The following is a 23,064-nucleotide window of genomic DNA, read 5'->3' as shown; positions in this document are numbered from 1 at the left end:
AAATTCGTTCTCATTTTTGTTTGACATGATGTGTTATATAGTTGGAAATAGAAAATGATTGCAGTTTGGTTGTAATTTTAATTTTGAACTGATGATAATTTGTTTTGTGTTTTAGTTTCAATTTTGAACTGTTGATCATTTGTTTCATGTTTTAAGGAATTGATGGTTCGGTTCGAACTTTTCTTTTTTAGCTTTTCAATTTTTATTTTTGAAACTACTCAAGTTCAATTTTCAATAGTTATTAAATTCTAAAGCAACTTTAATATCAAACATTTAGAGCTTCAAGTTAAACAATTTTGAGTCTATAATTAATTTAAAATTAAAATTAAAATTTAAAGTTATATATATATATATATACACACACACACACACACCCACACACACCCACACTCATAATTAGGTGAGGATAATGCCCAGATGAGAACTTGTGAACAAATTTAAACTATTGATCTAATAGATCTAACAGTTGAAAATAAATAAAACTTTGTAATATTTATAAAAATGACATCGTTCATTTTAAAAATTTGTAATATTTATGAAATAATCTTGCTCAATTTTTTTTACTTGATTTTTCATCCATAAGATCTTGTAAATCAATGGTTTATATTTGTCCACAAATTCTCACATAAGGAGTGGTTCTTGTGTAGAAATTTGCTCAGGTGCGAACATGAGGTTTAATTTGAGCTGAGATTTATCATTTTCACCTTAAGCATGAAAATGATACATCTTAAGCACACAAACCACGCGCCTAAAAATTTAAAATGGAGTACCAAACTATTAAAAATGACGCACCTTAAGCGCAGAAACCACAAACATTAAGAAAGAAAATCACACACCTTAAAAAGGAAAAATCACGCACCTAAAACTTTAAATCGACGCACTTTAAATTTCAACAACTGATGCATCTTAAGCATACAAATCACGCACCTTAAGAAGGAAAATGACGCACATTAAGAAGTAAAACAACGCACTTAAAGTTTTAGATCAACGAACTTTAAGTTTCAACAAAAGCACAACTTAAGTTCTCATTGAAGAACTGAAGCACTTTAAGCACAGAAACCACGCACCTAAAGAAGGAAAATCATGCACCTTAAGTTTGACTAATACGGAAAATTATCAAATTGCAACCATGTTTTTTTTTTTTAATACGGAGTAATTGTTAATCCTGGACGTTGATTTTGACAAGGTCAATGACTTTCCTCTCACCGCACAACCGCACCTGAGCACATCATCAGCATTTGAACCGTATATATGTTTCTGTTTCTGTTTGTGTTTGTATGTATATATGTATGTATGTATGTTTGTTTGTTATGTTTATGTTTCTGTTTGTGTTTGTGTGTGCGTATGTATGTATGTATGGAATCGTATGAGAACATATGAGAAAGCTAAAAATCAATCTTAACCTTACATCTGAAAAAATCGAACGGATCAGATCAGATTTTAAAAATCTGTAGTGGCATGAATTAAGTCTTACTTTTCAAAAAAAAAAAAAATCTTTAGTGACATTTTTATAATTATCACCAATTTTACTATGCAAACTTGAACACTAAAATCTGCACTTCTTAGAACTTTTCAGATTTGCACATTTAGTTGTTACAAAATACACATTTAGAATTAAAAGATTGCATTTGCAAAAATACGAAAGTGCATTGCACTTAAGGTTTTGATTTTAGACTGTATGACTTAGGACATATTCCTTATCAAAACCAATAAATCAAATAAAACTAAAAACTAAGTCATACACACATTTAAAGGGGCTTATATTGTACAGCCCTACTACGTATATTGTACGTGTGTTCGGTGTACAGTACGTGTCTTGATCCTCCATTTAAAGGGGCTTGTCTCCCTTTCTTCTTCTCGTTGGAATACTCTAAAATTGTACTCTCTATTATCTCTAAAGGAAGGAAGAACAATCAATAAATGAGATAGCTTGAGAACCAATTTTCTGATCCACAGTATACTGATATAGTAAAATACGGGTACGAAGCTAGAACCGGAAAATACGATCTATTATTGCCTCAAGGATCCAAACCCGGTTTACATGTCAAGTAAGGGCTCGAAGGGCTCGGCAGGTCGGCAGTGGGCTTCCCTACTGTCCGAGCTCACTTCAAGGCTTAGTCAAGAGTTGGCGAAAAGATCCTCTCTCTCCTCATAAATGCGGTATTTATAAGAGGGAAAAGAGTGAACGCCGGGCCTCCGGCATGGCGGGAACGTGGCGCGCATGCGCCCGCCTTACTCCGTGCCCAAGCGGGAAGGAGCACGTGGTGGCCTTTGGCAGGCCACGTTAAGGATCGATTGAAGGTACCGTTCGGCCCGTGACGCCCAACCGCACACCGATCCGCCCGACCAGCCGGCCTCCCGACCTTATGGCCCCCGACCGGTCCGGAGTGTATCCGACCGGTCCTGGACTATATTTACTATCATATACTTTGCATACAATTCCTCTACATATTTGGTACATAAGAGTACATGAAGGGATTAATCCATATCAGGTTCACTTTACTGATTAACATCTAGTATTTACGGTTTAGATTTAAAATTAGTTTTTTTCATTGATTTTTTAAAAATTTATCCAAGTTTGCATATTTAGTTGTTACAAATTGCATATTTAAGTATTCAAGTTTATAAAGTGAAGTTGACGATAATTATGAAAATTTCACTAAAATTTATTTTTAAATCTAATATGATCCGTCTGATTTATACAGATGTAAGATTGAGATTGGTTCTTAATTTATTCATGGAGTGTGTTCTCATGGGAGCATAAGCCTATATATATATATATATATAATTCAGTTCCCGTGCGCTTGTAAGGTTAAATTTGAGTCATTGATCTTACTTAAATCAATGTCCAGGATTAACTTAATTAAAAAAAATACGGTGGCAATTTGATAATTTTTGCATTTAGGTCAAATTTACGGTGAGTGGTTTTCCTTCTTTAAGGTACGTGATTTTTGTGCTTAAGGTGCGTGGATTTTGTGCTTAAGGTGCGTGTGTTGTGTGCTTAATGGAAGCATAAGGTGCGTTACTACATATTTAAACAAAATACTAAAAGAGTTCAAGTGCCAAAGTCTTTGAGTGTGTGGATTAAGACGTTAAGGTGCGTGGGTTTATTCAATAAGTTGCGTGATTTATACACATAACGTGCGTGAATTTGTGTATTCACTGATTTATTTAGTTAAGAGATTTTTTCCTATTCTCCTTATGAAGTATTAAATCGACGATTTACTCCTTTAGATGCATGAAATAACCCTACAAGGTGCATGATACGGAGGAATAATGTGCGCTAATACGAAAGCATAAGCTACAAATTATAAAATTCAAGTACCAGACCCTTTGGGTGCGTACATATAAATAGTAAGGTGCGTTGCTTCAACGCTTAAGATACGTGTTTATGCGGCGTAGGGTGAGCTAAATTTAAAGGTATAGTTAAATCTTAAGGTGCGTACATTTAGCGAATAAGGTGTGTTTATTTAGCGAATAAGGTGCGTCATTTATAAACTTAAGGTGCGTTCATTCAGCCTATAAGGTGTGTCATTTATTCATAGACTTCGACAAAAAAAAAAAAAAATTTCCTTAATGTGCGTCATTTAATTTTTTAAGGTGCAGGGTATTGTGGCTAAGGGTGTGAAAATTTGTGTATTAAAACTTTGTATTAAAACGATCAAGACTTGGGTGTGTGTTTTAAGAACATAAGGGTCATGTTCGGTAAAATAGTTAGTATATCAGCTAATTTTGACTTATTTGACCACTATTAGTTGTGTGACTTAGTTAAAAAAAATCAATATAAGTGTTTGGTTAATCAACTTTTTGTAACTCTAAACTGCTAAAATTCAAAAAGTTGCTCAAAACAACTCTTTCAATTAGCTTTTTGAGAAAAGAAATTATATCAAACAGCTATCAGCTAACATTTAATTTACCAAACACTTTTCTACAATCAGCTAATGTTATCAAGTAATCATACCTTCTAACCCAATCAGCTAATAACCATTTTACCAAACAAGGCCAAGGTGCGTTTAATCATTGCTTAAGGTGTTTTCATTTAATATTTATGGTGCGCAGTTTATAAACTTAAGGTGCGTCAATATACACATAAGATGTGTGGTTTATACACATAAGGTGCGTAATTTCAACTTTTAAGGTGAGTTTATTTGATTGTAAACAGCTAAAGCCTTGATTGTATAAATAAAACCTTAAGGTGCATTAGATCAAATATATGCAAACATATTTACAAATGTGTTAATTTACATAAAACCACTGAGAATAGAAATGTTTAATATTTAATCTTTGTCCTATTCTGCTCACAAAGCTCATTAATTTCAGCAAGTAATATGCATTGTGACTATCGTCCCATCACATGATTTTACTACAGAACTAGACCTCGTGTCAAATCCAACCTTTGTAGCATAGGGTTTGTAAAATTCAGTGCCAACTTCCAATGTTGTAAAAGACATTCCAATTAATGGTTTGATCTCGTCTTCACAGTGTGGAGTCTAGTATTGTGTCATTCCAGGAGATAATGACAAAGTATAGGCATCGCTGTTATTACTGGGATTCAAACTGAGTTGTTTCCAGATTGCAAGTCACTGGGAACTGTAACATATAAACAACATGTTATAGGTGCGTGCTTTTAAACCTTAAGGTGCGTGGTTTTAAAATTTAAGGTGCGTTAATTAAACTATCCACTGCCTTAGAGTTCAAAGTGTGAAGATTTTCAAATGCAAAGTTTTAAGTGCGTAGTTTTAAAGCTTAAGGAGTGTGAAATAACATGTTAATGTGCGATGTTCTAAACGCTTGAGGTGGGTCAATGTATGAGCTATTGCTAAAATTTAATGTGTGTAGTTTTTCTGTTTAAGGTGTGTACTTTTAATACTTAAGGTGCACCAACTTAATGTCTACATTGTGAAGCCTTCGGTGTGTACACTTAAACCTTTAGGTGCGTTAACGGTATTCTTAAAGTGCGTACATTTAAGTGTTTAGGTGCACCAATATCACAACGACTAAATTCAAGGTGCGTAGGTTAAGTGTTTCAGGTGCGTGATTTTTATCCTTAGGGTACGGACTTTAAGTCTTAGGTGCGCCAAAATAACAATGGTAGAATTTTAGGTGTAAATCAGTAAAATCTTATACTGAAACCTTAAGGTGCATGTATGTACTACTTAATGTACATATTATTCCTAATTAAAACTCTAAGGTGTGTGTTTTTAATCGTTATATTGAAAAAAATGATAGAAATACCTTGATCGAATTCTTCCATTGTTGAAGAATTGTTGTTGTTCTTGAATTTAATATCCTGTTTGAATTCACGATTAAAAGATGAAGAAAATATATTTTATAGCCAATAATTGAGATTTGAAATCGACTGAGATTAAGAAAGAATGGAGATTAGGAATCCAAGAAGAATTTGGAAATCAAAGATGCGCAGAAATAGTGTCAAAGGTGGTTAGAACAACAGGACAAAAAATCCTTTACTAAGCCGTTCTCGTTAAATTAGCGTTGTGGATGTTGTCTGTTAGATATACGTTGATCGAAGGCTTAGATTTAACCCCATTTTTTTACAGGAGCTATGCTTTGCATAGGAACCCCTCCCTATATATATAAAATAACCCGTGAGGCCGTGACATATCTTGGTTAAGTTTTAAAAAAATATTTAAAAATGGCTTCTGCATCCCTATAACAAGCCTTTTCCTTCTCAATTCATCTATATTGTGACAATCCATTTCATTAAATGTGAACTTCTCATAACCTCCTACATCTACAAGAAGAGAATGATAGTTCTTGTTTGGAGCAACACCTACTTGATCATTTATATCAAGCCTCATTTTCACTTGCTTATTTAGCTTCCTATGTTTGAATGTAATGTCTAGTTTTGTACTCCGCCCGTTGTCATTTTAAATAGTTTAAGGCATGATCTTAATCACTAGTGAATGCCTTTATTCTCAAAAAAAAAAACTAGTACATGGTCCCATCCTTGTTTGAAATGGACTACCCAGTGGTCCTCAAAGTACATATATACCAACCACCCGGTCATGGTTCCCATGCTTAAAGTAAAATATACAAAGAAACATATACACATATAAACCTCACATTACATCAATAACTTCATATACATTACACACGCAATATCAACTATCAAATAGGAAGAGAAAACAAACTTAATCCACTACTTCCACGACTAGTACAACCTTGCGGTCCTAGCCTTCTCATGTATTTTAACTTCTGACTATATTCAGCGAACATGTGAAGGAAAAAGGCGAAACAAGTGAAAGAAAAAAAGGCGAAAAGCGTATGAAATCACATATATATTCTGGAAGATCATGACCAGCAGATGATCAAATAGACAGAAGATATAATTGAGTAAAAATTAAAAATTTAAAAGTTTAATTAAATTCAATCAATTATCAAAGACGAATTTATAAATTTTGCTGTAATCAGAAAGATCATTTTAGATATGAACTCATTTTCCTTTCATAATTCATTATCACTCTCAGAAACCAAAGCTCCAATAGTCCGGATGACATTTCTAGCCCTAACAATCCATAGATTTAGGGCAACATTTCGACTTGAGGAAGATGGAAGAAATTTGAATTCATAGGTTCACGTCACAATCCCAATTACTGAAATTAATTACCAATCGTAAAATCACAGTATTTCCCTTTTTAAAATCTACTATTATTCAAAGAAAAACAAGAAAACTAATAAAGATTAATCACTAACAATCCAAGGAACGGATTTGTTTTTTTTTTTTAATGGACAATTAATTTCGAATTTCTCCCCACTTCTTGTTTCATTTCTTCGTTGAGGGAGATAATTCCTTCGAATAACAGCAACCACAGCGAATAGATCCAAGTTTCTTTATGGCCTCCTCCTGTTTTGCATAGATTCGTGTTTGTAATTTTTCCAGTTTAAAGTTTGATGATCTTAGCGGCCTTCACGACTGGATTCTCTCGGGCGATCGCCTCTCGGCCAGCAGCTTTGTAGTCGTAGCTGCAGTCGTGTCGGTCAGAGTACCGATGTTCGCCGCAGAAAAGCTCGCCGCAACGGCATCGGAATCCGGTTAATCCTACCTTTCTCCGGCAACCAGAGCACCGGCTCACCTCTCTCCTAGGCGGAGCTGGCGAACTATCATCGCCGCCTGTTAACCTCAGATCCTCCTGTTTCTTCACACCTGGACGCGTTGTTTCCGGCGACGACCTCTGAACGGTAGATCTAGGAGATTTGTCGGAGAATTTATGAGGAATCGTCACCGATGAGGCGGAAACGGAGGTGGAGACGGCGTCGAAGCATTTCTGGCAGAGATTGCCGGTGGCAGGGTTTCCGGAAACGCCGCAGTTGTTGACGCACGGCGCAATAGTCTCGCGGACGACCTTGAACTCCGTCTCCTCTTTCTCCGTCTTCTGAGCCATTTTCGCAACAATAAATTATCAAAAAAGCAGATTAATAAACAGAGATTAGAAAGGGAGAGAAAGAGAGAGTTGAGATTTCAAAGAGATGAGAAAGATGAGGGTTAAGAATTGGGTTTGAGGAAATGCGGGGTGAGGAGGAGTTTTAAGGGGGGATAAAGGTCGGTAATGGCGATGAAATAATGGCCTCATGAGTCATGAGATTAGGGACCGCCGCGTTTTGGCAAATAGTAGGTGGACGCTTTTACCCCCGTGCCTTTTCTATTGTTGGCGATCTCAATTCTGGGTCGTAAAAGGTTCTAGATTTTTTTGGGGGAAAAAAATTCTTAAATGATTTTTTGTGCTTAATTTAAGTTATTGACTTTTGATTTTATACAATTTTTTTGAGTACTACTGACTCTGTTACAATGTAGTATCCGTTCATAGCTACTTTCTCAACCTACTGAAGCACAAAGAGTCACAGTTGCCTTCACTAAGGCTCGAACCCACTCCTATCATCCAATTAATCTTTTGTAAAAAAATAATTTTTAGTTGACTATTAGAAATAGGATCATTTATCGTCCTTATTCCATTTGGGATGATTATTTCTTCTTTCCCTTATTAAGTTCCACGCAGAAATGAAGATCTTCATCTCCAAATCAACTTCAATCTTAAGTAAATAAATAAATATTTGAGTATAAAGATCTGTATTTCTGCATGGATATTAATAAGGCGAAGAAGAAGGAATCATCACAAATGGGATGAAGGATAAGAAATTATCATTAGTGCCTTATTTCTAACTGTCAACTAACAGATTTTTTAATAAAAAACTAAATTGTGTTCAGTAACTAAATTAAGCACAAAAAGTCATTTAAGATTAAATTGAATAAAATCACTATAGTCGAGAAATATATTGAGTATTAACTCATAAATTTGATGAGAATTCATTTGGACTTAGCTTGAATTGTTCCACGTGGAAAGGGCAATTATGAGAATTCATGGCGAACCCCGCACGGTACGTACACGGTGCTGATGAGGAGACGGAGCAAAGAAAGAATCGTCGCACGCCTCTTACCTTGCACTTGCAGGCTCCACCAGCTTCCAGCCGCCCAAACTGACCGCCTCTCTCTCTCTCTCTCTCAAGTTTCACCCCTTATTTTATTACAGTTCCTAAGACACTAAAATCGTATGATTTGTGTGCCAAATCTAATAGAATAATGATAAAGCTAAGCTTGATTGATTAATAAATAAATGCTTTAATGCAGAATAATGAGTTCAATCAAGTCATAATAATTAATAAATAAATAAAGAGAGTTTGCAATTTCAGATAGTGAGAGATTTTGATAGACAATTTGATCTTGTAACTTTATTCCTTGAATAATATTATTGTTTTCCTTTCGAGTTAATTTCATTTTTGGTTCTAGATTTATAGGTGATAGTCTAATTTTAGTTTTTTTATTAGAACATTCACTTTTGGTCCTAGTATTATTTTGACATGATCATTTTTGGTCATCTGTTAGCAAAACATTTTAAATGACGTAAAATACAAAAGCATTTCGGTTTTCAATTATGATTTTTTTTTCTTCAAAAAATTAAATGTAAAAAATATAGTTGATCAACCTACTTTGTATAAAAAAGATATAAATGTTCTTATATTTAATAACATTTCAACGATTTTGTTGACGAAGGACAAAAAATGGTTATGTCACAATAATATTAGGACCAAATAATGATGTTTTAATAAAAATGACTAAAAGTGGATTGCCACATATAAATTTAGGACAAAAAATGAAATTAACTCTTTCCTTTCGAATTCTCCTAGTAATGTTAACATCATGTCGTAACAATGAAATTCTTTTCATTCATCGGCTACAAATTAGATAATATCATGTCAATACCGATACCCCTAAAGCTAGAGCATTGGCAACCAAGGTTGGGACGTCGACTCACAAAAACGATGTCTGAAATTGACTACGTGAGAGACCGACCTCGTCTGGTTGGAAGGAGGGAATTAGCCACAAATGCTCATTACCAGTAAGCCACAAAGATAATGTTGTTTGCATGTTGCAGGTTGCTTCAAATTGAACAACATAATCATAAATTTCACATACCTTCTTGAAAAATGTAGATCTCATACTCAAAGATTATATTCAATCTAGCATTTATTAGACAAAAAATTATCTACATAAATTTCATCAAGATAAAATTCAACATCTATAACTTTAGCATTCAAAGTTACGTTATTTCAACTTCACAATTTTCCCTTCACTACATAACTCATATATAGCATTGGTATAATGCAAATCAGTACACATTTAAATTTATTTTCAAGAGAATACATAGTACCCTTTTGTAAAAAAAAAAAAAAAAGGTAGTTTAAATCAACTTAAGCAATGCTCATTACAAAATTTCGATAGCATGTGAAAGTCAATCTCATTTCAGGTGAAGGTCTAGTAGTGCTTAAACTAGCCTGTATGACCAACACCCTACTTCTTAAAAACTCACAGGTCGAGTGGTGAAACCGAAGTTTACTTAAAAATCACATTCCTTGACAGAGTATTCATGAATGATGACTTTTCCATGCTACCAGCACAAGGCGAAAAAGTCTTTGATATATGCTTATCACATTTGACAAACAGTCTCAGTACACTATTCAAATATTTCAAACTATGTGACTGTATCTCATCAAACAATTCACTTGTCTTGTGCATGTCACTATTAATTGTGTCTATTAATATGCAACAATGTCATCAACATTCAACATATTGAATGACAAGCACTAATATGCATTTAAAATTTATACAAATCAACTAGTATTCAGTACTAATAATATCTCATTTTATGCGAACTCTTAGAAACTAGAGCAAATAAGAGTTACAAAATAACTACTAATAAAGGGGATGTTATACTCATCTTGCTCCTTCAGATTGACCTTTATGAATTTTACCCTTGATGATAGCACTAGTATGCTCGGCGTCCATGCTTACCGCACACGAAACATCCTCCATTGAGTTTCTTAAATTTTCCACTCCTTTTGTTGTTATTGTTGTCACTTTGATTTCCAACATCATTGGCACCATACTTTTCTGACAGCATTTTCCAAATAACTTTTGCCAAGTCTTGTTTGACATAGATGTCAAACAATTTGTCATTCATTTGTGATAGAAGGTATCCTCTGGCTGCGATATTGTCATCTGTAAATTGCACCAGAGTTACACCTTGTCTTAACCAGGAGTATAATCCGGTTCAGGACTGATTTCTCTTAATTCTTGAAAGAGGAACATTAGCTGAGCAGGTTCAGGTGGATCACAAAACAACACATAAACTAGTTTCAGTTGTTCGAAGAGTATCAGCATTTTTTGTGCCCACCGCCTGTAATTATTCCCATCGAGGACGGTTATCTTGGATAGATTGGGTATGACATAAGGAGCCATCGTACCAAAAGGTTGACTATTGCTTAAATAACCCTTCTGACAGGTTACACAAACTAACTGCACTAAGCTTACACCAACTATAGCGCAGGCAAACCTCACTTTGCTCAGACAATAGGAGAGAGGAATTAAAAAGGAGGAAGAGAGATTTTGTTTGGTGTGTTTTGTAAACAAAGCTAATTAGGCTATTTATAGTGGCATAACCACTATAATTCCTCCTTTTTAATAGCCTAATTAGCTTTGTTAACAAAACACACCAAACAAAAGCTCTCTTCCTCCTTTTTAATTCCTCTCTCTCATTATCTGAGCAAAGTGAGGTTCGCCTGCACTATAGTTGGTGTAAGCTTAGCGTAGCTAATCTATGTAACATGTCGAAAGTGTGTGAGGATCCTTTTAACACGGCATAGACTTCTTATTCTGCTTTAGTTGTTCTTCTTTTCCTAAAGAGTGTCAGGATTAGTTGACGTTGCCTCTATTTTCCAACAATTAAAAGCATTATTTGAGCATTAGTCAACCTTTCGGTACGATGGCTCCTTCTGTCATACCGATCTATCCAAGATAACCGCCCTCGATGGGAATAATTACAGGCGGTGGGCACAAAGAATGCTGATACTCTTCGAACAACTTAAACTAGTCTATGTGTTGTTTTGTGATCCACCCGAACCTGCTCAGCTAAGGTTCCCCTTTTAAGAACCAAGAGAAATCAGTCCTAAACTGGATTATACTCCTGGTCAAGAACCAGATGTAACTCTGGTGCAATTTATAGATGACAATATGCCAGCCAGAGGATACCTTCGATCACAAATGAATGACAAATTATTTGAAATCTATGTCAAACAAGACTCAACAAAAGTTATTTGGAAAATGCTGTCAGAAAAGTATGGTGCCAATGATGTTGGAAATCAAAGTGACAGCAATAACAACAAAAAAAGGAGTGGAAAGTTTAAAAAACTCAAAGGAGGCTGTTTAGTGTGCAGTAAGCATGGACACCGAGCATACCAATCGCAAGAGTAAAATTCATAGAGGTCAATCTGACGGAGCAAGATGAGTATAGCATTCCCTTAATTAGTAGTTATTTTGAGTAACTCTTATTTGCTCTAGTTTCTAAGAACTCGCATAAAATGAGATATTATTAGTACTGAATACTAGTTGATTTGTGTAAATTTTAAATGCCTATTAGTGCTTGTCATTTCAATGTGTTGAATGATGATGACATTGTTGGATATTAACAGAGACAATTAATAGTGGCGTGCACAAAGATAAGCATATATCAAAGACTTTTTCACCTTGTGTTGGTAGCATGGAAAAAAGTCATCATTCTTGAATACTCTATCAAGGAATGTGGTTTTTAAGTAAACTTCGGTTTCACCACTCGACTTGGAAGTTTTTAAGAAGTAGGGTATTGGTCATGCGGGCTAGTTGAAGCGCTACTTGACCCTCACCTGAAATGAGTTTGGCTTTCACATGCTACCGAAGCTTTGCAATGGGCATTGCTTAAGTTGATTTAAACTATCTTTTTTTTTTTACAAAAGGGTACTATGTATTCTCTTGAGAATAAATTTAAATGTGTACTGATTTGCATTATACCAATGCTATATATGAGTTATGTAGTGAAGGAAAAATTGTGAAGTTGAAATAACGTAACTTTGAATGCTAAAGTTATAGATGTTGCATTTCATCTTGATGAAATTTATGTAGATAATTTTTTCTCTAGTAAATGTCAGTTTGAATATAATCTTTGAGTATGAGATCTACTTTTTTCAAGAAAGTATGTGAAATTTATGATTATGTTGTTCAACTTGAAGCAACTTGCAACTTGCAACTTGCAACTTGCAACTTGCAAACAACATTATCTTTGTGGATTTGTATATATGATTTAAAATCTTAATTAGGACATCTTGAAGATCCATGATTCCTTTATACAAGGAAACCTTAGTGGTTTGAGGTAACTAATTTGGTTGAAATATATTCCACTATTGAGAGTGTATTAACCAAGTGCAAGGTTGCTATAAAGCTTGCATAGGTTGAATTGCTCAGGAGCCAATGTTGGGCACCAAAGATCAATCTGAGTAAGAGATCAGGTACTTTTGAGAAGAATATTTGTAATCGTTGCATTGTGGGAGTAATCAGCTCTTTATATTTCTTTTATACAAGTCTTTTTATTTTACCGAGAATAATGGTAAAAGAGAATGTTTCATGTTAAGCATGAAAATCTCTAGGGTATTATTTATGAATAAATAAAGTACTCGTCAAAGTGTACGTAAATTTGATGGAGTTGATCGACTTATTTTAATAGTGAAGACTAATTATGAGAATGAGATCAGTTATTGATGAATTGTTGATGAAATGACTTAAATCCCAAGAGGTGATGAATTCATGGTGGATCCCACTTGTGTGGTCAAACGAAGCCATGGAAAGAATCACAAAGTAGTACACTAATTAGTCATTCCAATGATCTGTGTAATGGTGAGGTTGAGCTACAGCTCTTAATGAATTTATAACCCTATGAGATGGGTGCTCCTATTGAGACGGACTTAATATATTCACCGCTTAATAATTGAGAGAGTGGGCATAAAATGCTCTTAATGAATTCACATCCTAATTTGGGTAGTCTATATTGAGATAGGCTTAAAGAAATCACCTACTTAAATGAAAAAGGTTAACCATCTTTTCTGAAAGATAATGAGTTATCTTTCTTGGTCACTCATTGGCATCTAGATGTCTAATTAAGTAAAAAATATATGAGAAGCATGATGTTCTTAGTGAACTACCAGATTTTTGTCTTTAACTACTCTGTAGCCTTTAAAGGTGGTCTATACTGTGATAAACTTGACAGAGTTAAATGTCTATATTGAGATAGACTTGACAGAGTTAAATGTCTATGTTGAGATAGGCTTGACAGAGTTAAATGTCTATATTAAATAGACTTGACAGGGTTAAAATGTCTGTTGAGATAGACTTGACAAAGTTGAAAGTTTATATTGAAATAAACAGACTTTTATAGTACTCAAAAAAAAAAAAAAGACTTGAATATTAAGGTTTCATCATAAGCAGTCAAAGAGTTTGACTTTCATAAAACCTGCATTAGTTGATGTGTCTAACCGATAAGTTCAAGATTCATATCACTCTCGGGAATAAAATTACTCAATGTCACTACGTATCAGTTCAAGTTTAAACACTGATATTAAGGTCAGTTCATTTGTATTGCTCAAACATTGTCCTTTCTAGACTTCTACTTTGAATGTGTGGAGAATCATCATTATTCTTGTGAACAACCTAGACAAATCTTCTTGCCAACTCTCAGAATTTGTGGGGGATTGTTGAAAAATTTTGAGGTTTTGTTTGAGTGATTAGAGATCATGTGTTCTTTCTGTTATAAAATATGTGGCCCATAATTACCTTTATATTTCTTGTGGCCCTTGTGCATTAAAAATGTGAGGAGTAGAGTGTTTTGTGGCCAAAGGAGGTGGTTATGCCACTATAAATAGCCTAATTAGCTTTGTTAACAAAACACACCAAACAAAAGCTCTCTTCCTCCTTTTTAATTCCTCTCTCCCATTGTCTGAACAAAGTGAGGTTCGTCTGCGCTATAGTTGGTGTAAGCAGTGCAGCTAGTCTGTGTAACCTTGTCGGTGTGCTGAAATCCTTAACTACACTGTTATCGGGCAAATAGTCTGTGTAACCTGTCGGCGTGCCGGAATCCTTAACTACACCGTTACCGGGCAAATAACGCTTTTAAAGCAGTGTTATTTTAACACAGTGCAGACTTCATATTCTGCTTTAGTCGTTCTCTTTTTCTTAAAGAGTGTCAAGATTAATTGACGTTGCCTCTATTTTTCAACAGCAAATGTTACGATATAATATATGATTCAGTTTTGAAACTACAGAAATGATCGCATGCGAGCTTTCACATCGTTCACCCATCATCTAAAATGCACAGAAAGAAAAAGCTATCATGTACTATGCGCACTGTCAGAGCTACCACACTATCAAGATATTAAACACCTCCAAGTCTAGCAGCTTAAACCACCTATTCAACCATAACTAGTGTGGCCCCGCTAGCCTCGGCCATAGCTCAAGAGTTCAAATGTCAAATTAAGACAATTGAATATCTCTAATAAATTAAGATTTACCTCATTCAAAATACTATAACGAAATGTTTGGTTGAAATGAGAGAATTAAAGGAGAAAATTTGTAATTTCATCATAAATGAATGAAGTGAAAATAAACTAAGAATTCAAATTCTATTGTTTAATTACTTGATATACATGAATAGAATTATTGAAATGAAAAAAGTCGTATAAAGGCTAAAATGTTTTTGTGTAACAATAACAATAATATTAATATTTATGACAAATTTGTCAATTCTCTCTTTTTTCCTTTCTCCTAGGAGGCGGGGTGTTGAGGGATGAAGCTACGGTTAGAGGGTATTACTGTACATTTACACATTTCACCAGTTTTGCATTCTATAAGCTTCCTCTTCATTTTTAGTCTGTAACAAACATATTTCCATTCAATAACATTCAGTTCTGTTTTCCTCTTCACCTCACTGTGCACACCGTGCACATTCCGACATGGTATCATAGCATCGGTGAGAGAGTTATGATGTCGCAGCTTCCGGCACCGGCAAGTCGAAGCCTGGAGATCACTGAGTTGCACGTTCGTCTCCAGCAACAGATCTGTAGAGGAGTAAATCCGCCGAAAACAGTTGTGTTGTTCAATCCGCCATCCAATTCGAGCGTAATGCTCTTCAAATCAAGCCAATCAAGTGCTTCATGGAGCAGATCCGTTAAGAGTTTTAGCAAAGTGCTCATCAGTCCTCTTTTTGCAGTTTTCAATCAGAGCAGATTCGTGAAGAATTCGAGCAAAGTGCTTGTTAATCCCCTGTTTATAGCCTTCAATTGTAGTTTCCGGAGCAAATCCGTGGAAAGCACGAGCACAGCGCTCGTTGATCCTCTTATCCCCGCTAGAGTTCCGCCTCCTCCAATCGAGTCATTCTAGGGATGGCAATGTGCCCCGTCCCCGACGGGGACGGGGACGGTGATACCCCTCCCCGCCCCGCCCCGTCCCCGAATTAAAAAAAATAAGAAATATATATATATGTATATATATATATATATATGTATATATATATATATATATGTATATATATATATATATATATATATATATATGTATATATATATATATATATATATAAAAGCTTAGTGTATAAGACATTACAGTGGCAGTAAGCTTAGTAACATTAACATAGCTTAGTAACATTACAGTGGCAGAAAGCTTAGTAACAGTGGCAGTGCACTGGAATATATAAGCTTTGGAATATATTATAAGCTTAGTAACATTAACATTACATTGGAAGTACAATGGAATTACTATATATATATATATATATATATATATGTATTATTTTTAAAAATAACTTAAGTTTCTATTTTTAAAATTAAAAATTACACTAATTTAAGATTTTGACTAAAATTTGATCGGGGATGGGGATCCCCGTCCCCGCCTAATTCCCCGCGGGGACGGGGATGGGGAATACTTTCAAATCCCCGCCGGGGACGGGGACGGGGACGGGGACGAGGACGGGGTCGGGGTTTCGGGGACGGGGAGTATACTCCCCGCCCACGCCCCGCCCCGTTGCCATCCCTAAGTCATTCACTTATACGAAAACTGGCACTTCTTCGAAGCGTTCCAATTCCAATGTTATTGAAATCGACGACAACTCTTCCCGATGAAATCGAGGATAAAGTGGAGAATTTAGACGACGACGATAACGAGGTGCTCAAGGCAGTGAATAAAATCTACAGCCGCCGTAGGTTCATCATTACCGATGAGGATGCGGATGATTGTGATGAAATGAAGTCTAGCACTCTCTTCCTCACCTCTTAAAAAGCCATCAGGCAAGCATTTTTCTTTCCCAAGCTAGTTTTAAAGCAATCCGTTTCCGCCAGTCTATTTATTCACTTAGGCGGGAAAGTAGGGATTTTATTTCAAGCTATCTAGTTTTAGAACAAGGACATCATCGCTACCTCCGCCTCAAATTGGGAAAAAATTAGTGAAAGGAGCCCGCTTACCCACTACCCTTTCCCACCCCTCTCTCGGGAGGTCTTCTTTTTTTTTTTTTTTTTTTTTTTTTTTTTTTTTTGCAAAAAGAATGAAGAAATAATCATGGTAACCATTCAAGCCGACGAAATTAGTAATCCTATCCGTGAACGTATTGAAAAATATAATAGAGAAGTCAATATTGTAAATACTGGTACCGTACTTCAAGTACGTGCGAAATTATAGAAGATCCCAATCAAACAATTCCATCGAATTGAGTATGATTGTATGTGTGATAGCATCTACTATACCAGGAATATCAATGAACCCGATTATTGCAATTGCTCAGGCGAAGAAACGACGGGAGGTTTCGGGCTTTGACGATGAGGAAGAGTATGATGAAGAGAATGATGAAATCAATGTTGTTGCCAAGGCTTTGCATAAGTGTGGTAAGATATCTTTTGACTTGAAGAGAAACTTGTATGGCTTAGCAGGCGTAGCTTGTGACCGGTTCTCTGAAGTTGAGAAAGTTTCTCCACTGAGAATGGTTACTCAGGATGATGTAAGTGAGGCTTGAGCAACAGGGGACTCAGATTTTAAGCCAGTGTTGAAGCCTTATCAGCTAGTAGGAATCAATCTCCTTTCTCTGTTATACAGAAAGAAAATTGGAGGAGCAATACTGACAGTTGTTGCACTGCCAATGGATGAGAAACGTGCCACTGCCTTTGGTCTCATGACGATTGGTGTAGAAGGAAGGATTATTGAATTTGTAGAGAAACCAAAAGGAGAGCTGTTGATAGCTATGAAGGTTGATATCACTATTTTAGGTCTTGATGATAAAAGAGCTAAAGAGATGCCTTATATATTTTTTTTTTTTGGTGAAGAAAGAGAGGCTAAGCCTCGGAACTAACGGACTCTTCGGGTGTGCGCACCCCAGCATCGCGAGCGAGAAGGGCCACCAAGCCTTCAGGAGTATCGTTGAAAACCCAAGTGCCCCAATCCTTATTTTGACCCAAATTTGCTAAGAAGTCTGCACACATGTTCCCTTCCCTAAAAGTGTGGGAGAAGGAGATCATGTCGAATTTTGCCGCCATGGAACTGCAATCTTCCAAAAGTGGACAATATGGCTTATCGTCAACATTACCTCCATGCATAAGGTCGATAACTGTTTTTGTGGTGGTTAACCTACTTCGACAAAAGTTCCCTGGAGCAAATGATTTTGGAAGTGAAGTTATTCCTGGTGCAACATCCATTGGATTGAGAGTTCAAGCTTATTTGTTTGATGGCTACTGGGAAGATACTGGTACAATTGAAGCCTTCTATAATGCCAATTTGGGAATCACAAAGGAACCTGTACCAGATTTCAACTTCTATTACCGATCAGCTGCCATTTACACTCAGCCTCTATATTTACCTCCTAAAATGCTTGATGTCGATGTCATAGACAGTGTTATTGGTGAAGATTGTGTAATCAGAAACTTTAAAATTCACCATTCTATGGTTGGACTTAGATCATGCATATCGAAGGGAGCAATTATAAAAGATGCATTATTGATGGGAGCATATTACTATGAGCCGGATGCTGACTAGAGTGATCTCATAAAATCTCAGCTAGAGGAGCTCATGAGTAATTTGGATGCAACTTTCAGGAGTGCAATCAAGAAAATAGTGGCTTGTGGTTATAGCGAAGAGGTTGCAAATAAAGCTGCTCTGAGATTTGGTATTTGCTACGGGTGTAAGGACATTGTGTCAAATATAGTGGACAATACTTTAGCATTTCTAAGGAATGGCCAAGAGATTGATCTATCTGTGCAACAGCAGATGGAAAAGTATGTCTTGGCTGAATTAGCTTTTCTCTCCCATACTTTCACTCTAAGCTGGACATACAAAGACTTGCATGCTCCAGCTTAGGGGGGTGTTGAGGGATGAAGCGGGTATTAGTGTACATTTACACATTTCACAAGCTTTGCATTCTGTAAGCTTCCGCTTCATTTTTAGTCTATAACAAACATATTTCCATTCAATAACATTCAGTTCTGTTTTCCTCTTCACCTCACTGTGCACACATTGCAATGCACATTCCGACAAGGGGCATAGGAATTAATGGTTGGAGGGAATTGTAATTCCCTTCAAATCAAACAATGTAAACTTGATTGCTAAAGAACTTCATTGGAAAGGAATTTCAAGACAAATTATTGTGTGGTCCATAACAAAAAGTACATTTTTAATATATTAAAAGTACATTATTTGTGTACTGAATGTACATTAAAATAATATACTTTTATTACTCAAATAATATATTTTTCTTGAATACAATGTACATTTTTAATTTACTAAAAGTACATTATTTGTGTACTGAGTATACATTATTTAATAGTATGGTCCACACAATAATGATTGAAATTCAAATTCCTGCGTACCAAACAGGCCATATAAGCCTTGGTATTGAGATTCAACCTTTTTTTTAGTATGGGCCTGTAGTCCTTTACTAAGTTGAATAGGACCTTGAACAGTTGATTCTTGTCCCAGATTTAAAGAGGCATAAAAAAGCAAAAAAGGTAACAGCTGATTACCAGATTGTATGTTGAATTTAAGAGATTTGCTTTTGCAGAAACTAAATGCCAGGACCATCGTTCTCAAAAAAAAAAAAAATAAATAAATAAATAAAAATGCCAGGACCATCAAGTAGCAACTTGCAATTAAATCAAATTTGAATAGGACTGAGAAACTAAGTTTAAATATAATTCCTTATTGGCTTTAGGAGCTGCTACATTTAGAGAGAAATCACACTAGTGTCCGACAAACCAAAGCACAAAAAACACAAAAGCACTGCAGATGGAACAGAACCATAACATAATACCTGGGCAGCTTAACACGGGCATTGTATTCCTCGGATCTGCTTGATGCCATATCAAGGCTTGCCTTCGGTCTCCCTTACTCTTTTATGCATCTCATAACCACTGTCAACAGAACAGAGTCTTCATGGAGAAGACAACAAGGGTGGGTGGGTGGGTACGCAGTTTACAAAACCAAAAGAAATCATTGCATTCTTGAAATCCTTTAGATTTTGTCTAGTTTTTCGGCCCTAACAACTGGGTTGGCTTTGGTAATCGCATCCTGCGCTGCCTTGTGATAATCAAAAGGGCAGTCATGTTTGTCAGAGTAGCGATGCACTGCACAGAAAAGATGCCCGCATCGACAGTTGAAGCCTGTTAGTCCAACGCGCTTCCTGCAAGTGTTGCATCTTTTTGGGCCTTCTTTCGCCTGCTCACCATTGTCACTTACGGGTGGTGCACACGAGATTTGGGTTGGCACCACCGTGGACACAGCAGAGTCTTCCTCTGCACCCACAACGAAATGTACCGCCTTCCCGCTGGAGCTGGAACCCCCATTTACGATGTTCTCGATAGATGTAGCAGCAAGTTTTGCCTGCTCTTGCTTCAACATCGTGTCTTTGTAGCACTTGGAACACATATTCATTGTAGCTTCTGTTCCAAAGAACCCACAATTATTGACGCAAAGGATTGGGGCTTGAGGAGCTTGGCAGCTAGCATCATTTTGCTCCATGACAGCAAATTTTCCTACAAAATAATTGACAATGCATATCAGCATATGATTGGCAAAGCAGGGTATATCTAGTATCTACCAAAATGATCTTATGTATAAGGTGGTTTAACTGTATAGTGGTTTACCGGGGTTAAAAACAGAGTCCCCTACTCCAACTGGGTATATATCACGAAATTTAATGTAGCTGGATAGAACGTGCAACTCTTTACAAACCAAGATGGAAAACATGGATATTCTCAACAAAAAGGTAAATAGAAGAAATAGGATGTGGCATGCAAGTTTCTTCAAGGGTAATATGTTTCAATATAATACATTCATACCAATTATTCAATCAACAACATGTGAAGAACCAGCCATCCATATGTTTCAAAAACAAATTACAGTAACGTTTACCATCTCCATCTCCACAACACGAGAAAATCTTTGAATGTTCAGAACGACATAAGAATAACCCACGCCTATTATTTGCTCAACGTGTACCAAAACGATAAAATCTTTTAATTTTGAATTTATCATGAAAACATACGAGAAGCTTATCTATGTGGACTCACATGCAAAAAACTATTAATGCTTATTATCCCCAAGACATGATATAAACACAAAATTTCCAATATTATATACCAACAGTTCATATGCATTACAAACTACAGAGTATTTGCTAGTCATGCTAACCCTTCTTTTTAATATTTTCCACCTCCAAACATAACCTGCAAGGTATATCTTTCTTCACAATCTTGATCTATCAATAGCACAAATCTCTCCATGATAACATAATGTCAGAATTTATAAGCCCTGTTTTGTTCTAAATTTCATGCCTAACATCAAAAGCTAGTAATCCAATTAGGACAACTATCATACCAAATTCCTTTTATCTTGGTCAAAGAATTCTCAGGTAAAAAAGATGAATGAAGTAAAAAGCTAATATGGAATTCATGCATATCCTTAACAGCTTAGAAATAATATCAATGGGTAACTCTCTTTCACCAATCACCACCTATGAAAACTATAAATAATTAACACTCTTTCACCACCAAATTCTACATAAAAAATCTCAATTTGCCATTTAAAACCCAAAGACATTATTCACCCCAGCCAAGATAGCAAGACATCCCCACTTGTAACCACAAGGTCACGAGTAAAAATAGAAAATAAAACAATTAAACCCTTGTAGAGAAGTTCAGCTGCCAAAGCTCTAAAATCAAGCCTGTTTTGTTAAAACATATACCACTAAATCATTCCCATCTCTAAACAACCCTACTTAAAACGCAACCGAGCAAAACAGCAAACTGACCTGTTCGCCAACGAGATCAAACAAAATCCCTTTCCGAAGTTCTCACTTCCTATCATTCAAAAAAGCAAGAAAGAAAACGAAGTAATGAGTATTCATCGGCCCAAACAACCTTATTCAAAATTCACACAACAAACTAGCCAAACCTGCGAGAAAAATCGAAACGCAGATCAAAAACTCAAATTAACATCAAGAGAAAACAAATTAGATAGCTCGATCAAGAGACTTAACCCTAGGAGCGAACAGGAAGTGCAAAAAGCGGAGGAGCTTTGGAGCGTTGGAGGTATAGAAGAAGCAGGAGTGCGAGTTCAGAAATCTATATATAAAGGTGTGGCAGAAAGATATATGTGACGAGATGTTTTAAGGTAGCGAAAGCTGTTGGCTTAGGGTCATACGTGTCGGTGTCTGGTTGGATAGCCTCACTCGACAGCCAATAAAAATAGCGGGTGCGTGATGTGTCGGTGGACCTCGGTGTATCGGATGTTTGACAGGCTGGAATTTCTTTTTACTTTTGTATTATTCTAGTTGGCTTTTAGTTTTTGTTACACTTTTAACGGTGCTAAGTGCTAATCCTTTTCTTCTTTTTCCAAACTACATAAAGACTTCTATCACTTGTTTTCTTTTTTCTTTCTTTGTTTTTCTTCTTAACAATTCCACGTGGGGCCAAGGACCTTGTGGTCCAGTGGCATCAAACCCTTCCCTTTATACGGGAGGTGGTGGGTTCGAGTCTCAGTGGAGTCAATATTGACTTTTATGCTTCAATAGGCTCTTATGCTTCAATAGGTTGAGAAAGTAATTATGAACAGATACTGCATTGTAATAGAGTCAATCGTATTAAAAAATAAAAAACAATTAACAATTCCATGTGGGGACAAGCCCAATAAAAACCAAAGAAGAATGATAAATTTACTTTTTGAAATGAAAATACTTTTTGATGTCAAACATTAAAATTGTTAGGATTAATTTGCCTATTACCTCGTAGTAATCTCCGATGAAACGAATTAAATATATGAATACATATATTAGTATATTGAAGATCATAAAGAAAATGGGCAAGATAAGAGTAGTAGACAAAAGCTAGAAAAATAAGGGATTGCTCTCTTTAATTCATCTTCATCACAATCCAAGAATACATACATGTATATAATAAGAAGGTATAATGAATAACATTCATAATGGTGAATGAATGCGTTCATTACAAATGTTAGAAATAATGTTCATCATTAATTTATTTATAACACTTCCCCTTGGACATTATTTGACCACGATCTTGTCTCGTTAAAAACTTGCTAGGAAAATCCTGTGGAAAAAAAAAAAAAAAAAAAAAAAAAAAAAAAAAAAAAAAAAAAAAAAA

The 23,064-nt window shown here is 35.7% G+C and overlaps 3 protein-coding genes across 4 annotated transcripts; 1 reads left to right on the top strand and 2 right to left on the bottom strand.

Annotated features, from left to right (window-relative positions):
- Positions 1-6,560: 6,560 nt before the first annotated feature.
- On the bottom strand, positions 6,561-7,547 carry LOC116028286 (zinc finger A20 and AN1 domain-containing stress-associated protein 5-like). The gene has a single exon (XM_031269935.1). It carries the CDS (start codon positions 7,401-7,403, stop codon positions 6,903-6,905), a length of 501 nt encoding a protein of 166 aa, XP_031125795.1. The 5' UTR covers positions 7,404-7,547; the 3' UTR covers positions 6,561-6,902.
- Positions 7,548-16,513: 8,966 nt separating this feature from the next.
- Positions 16,514-18,445, top strand: LOC116029573 (glucose-1-phosphate adenylyltransferase small subunit, chloroplastic/amyloplastic-like). Its single transcript, XM_031271624.1, has 4 exons — positions 16,514-16,661; positions 17,155-17,304; positions 17,440-17,719; positions 17,995-18,445. The coding sequence occupies exons 1-4, from the start codon at positions 16,514-16,516 to the stop codon at positions 18,443-18,445; spliced, it is 1,029 nt and encodes a 342-aa protein (XP_031127484.1).
- A 1,086-nt stretch (positions 18,446-19,531) lies between these two features.
- On the bottom strand, positions 19,532-22,045 carry LOC116028451 (zinc finger A20 and AN1 domain-containing stress-associated protein 8-like). 2 transcript variants are annotated; one of them, XM_031270168.1, is made up of 3 exons: positions 21,942-22,045; positions 21,714-21,762; positions 19,532-20,436 (listed from the first exon to the last, which is right to left on the bottom strand). In XM_031270168.1, the coding sequence occupies exon 3, from the start codon at positions 20,420-20,422 to the stop codon at positions 19,916-19,918; it is 507 nt and encodes a 168-aa protein (XP_031126028.1). In that variant the 5' UTR covers positions 20,423-20,436; positions 21,714-21,762; positions 21,942-22,045; the 3' UTR covers positions 19,532-19,915. The 2 variants fall into 2 exon arrangements, with proteins under 2 accessions (XP_031126028.1, XP_031126029.1); XM_031270169.1 differs by having other exon boundaries at positions 21,857-22,000.
- Positions 22,046-23,064: the final 1,019 nt, after the last annotated feature.

This window comes from Ipomoea triloba, chromosome 9 (genome assembly GCF_003576645.1).
Source record: "Ipomoea triloba cultivar NCNSP0323 chromosome 9, ASM357664v1".
Classification (NCBI taxonomy): domain Eukaryota; kingdom Viridiplantae; phylum Streptophyta; class Magnoliopsida; order Solanales; family Convolvulaceae; genus Ipomoea; species Ipomoea triloba.
This window is presented reverse-complemented; position numbering and strand designations above follow the sequence as displayed.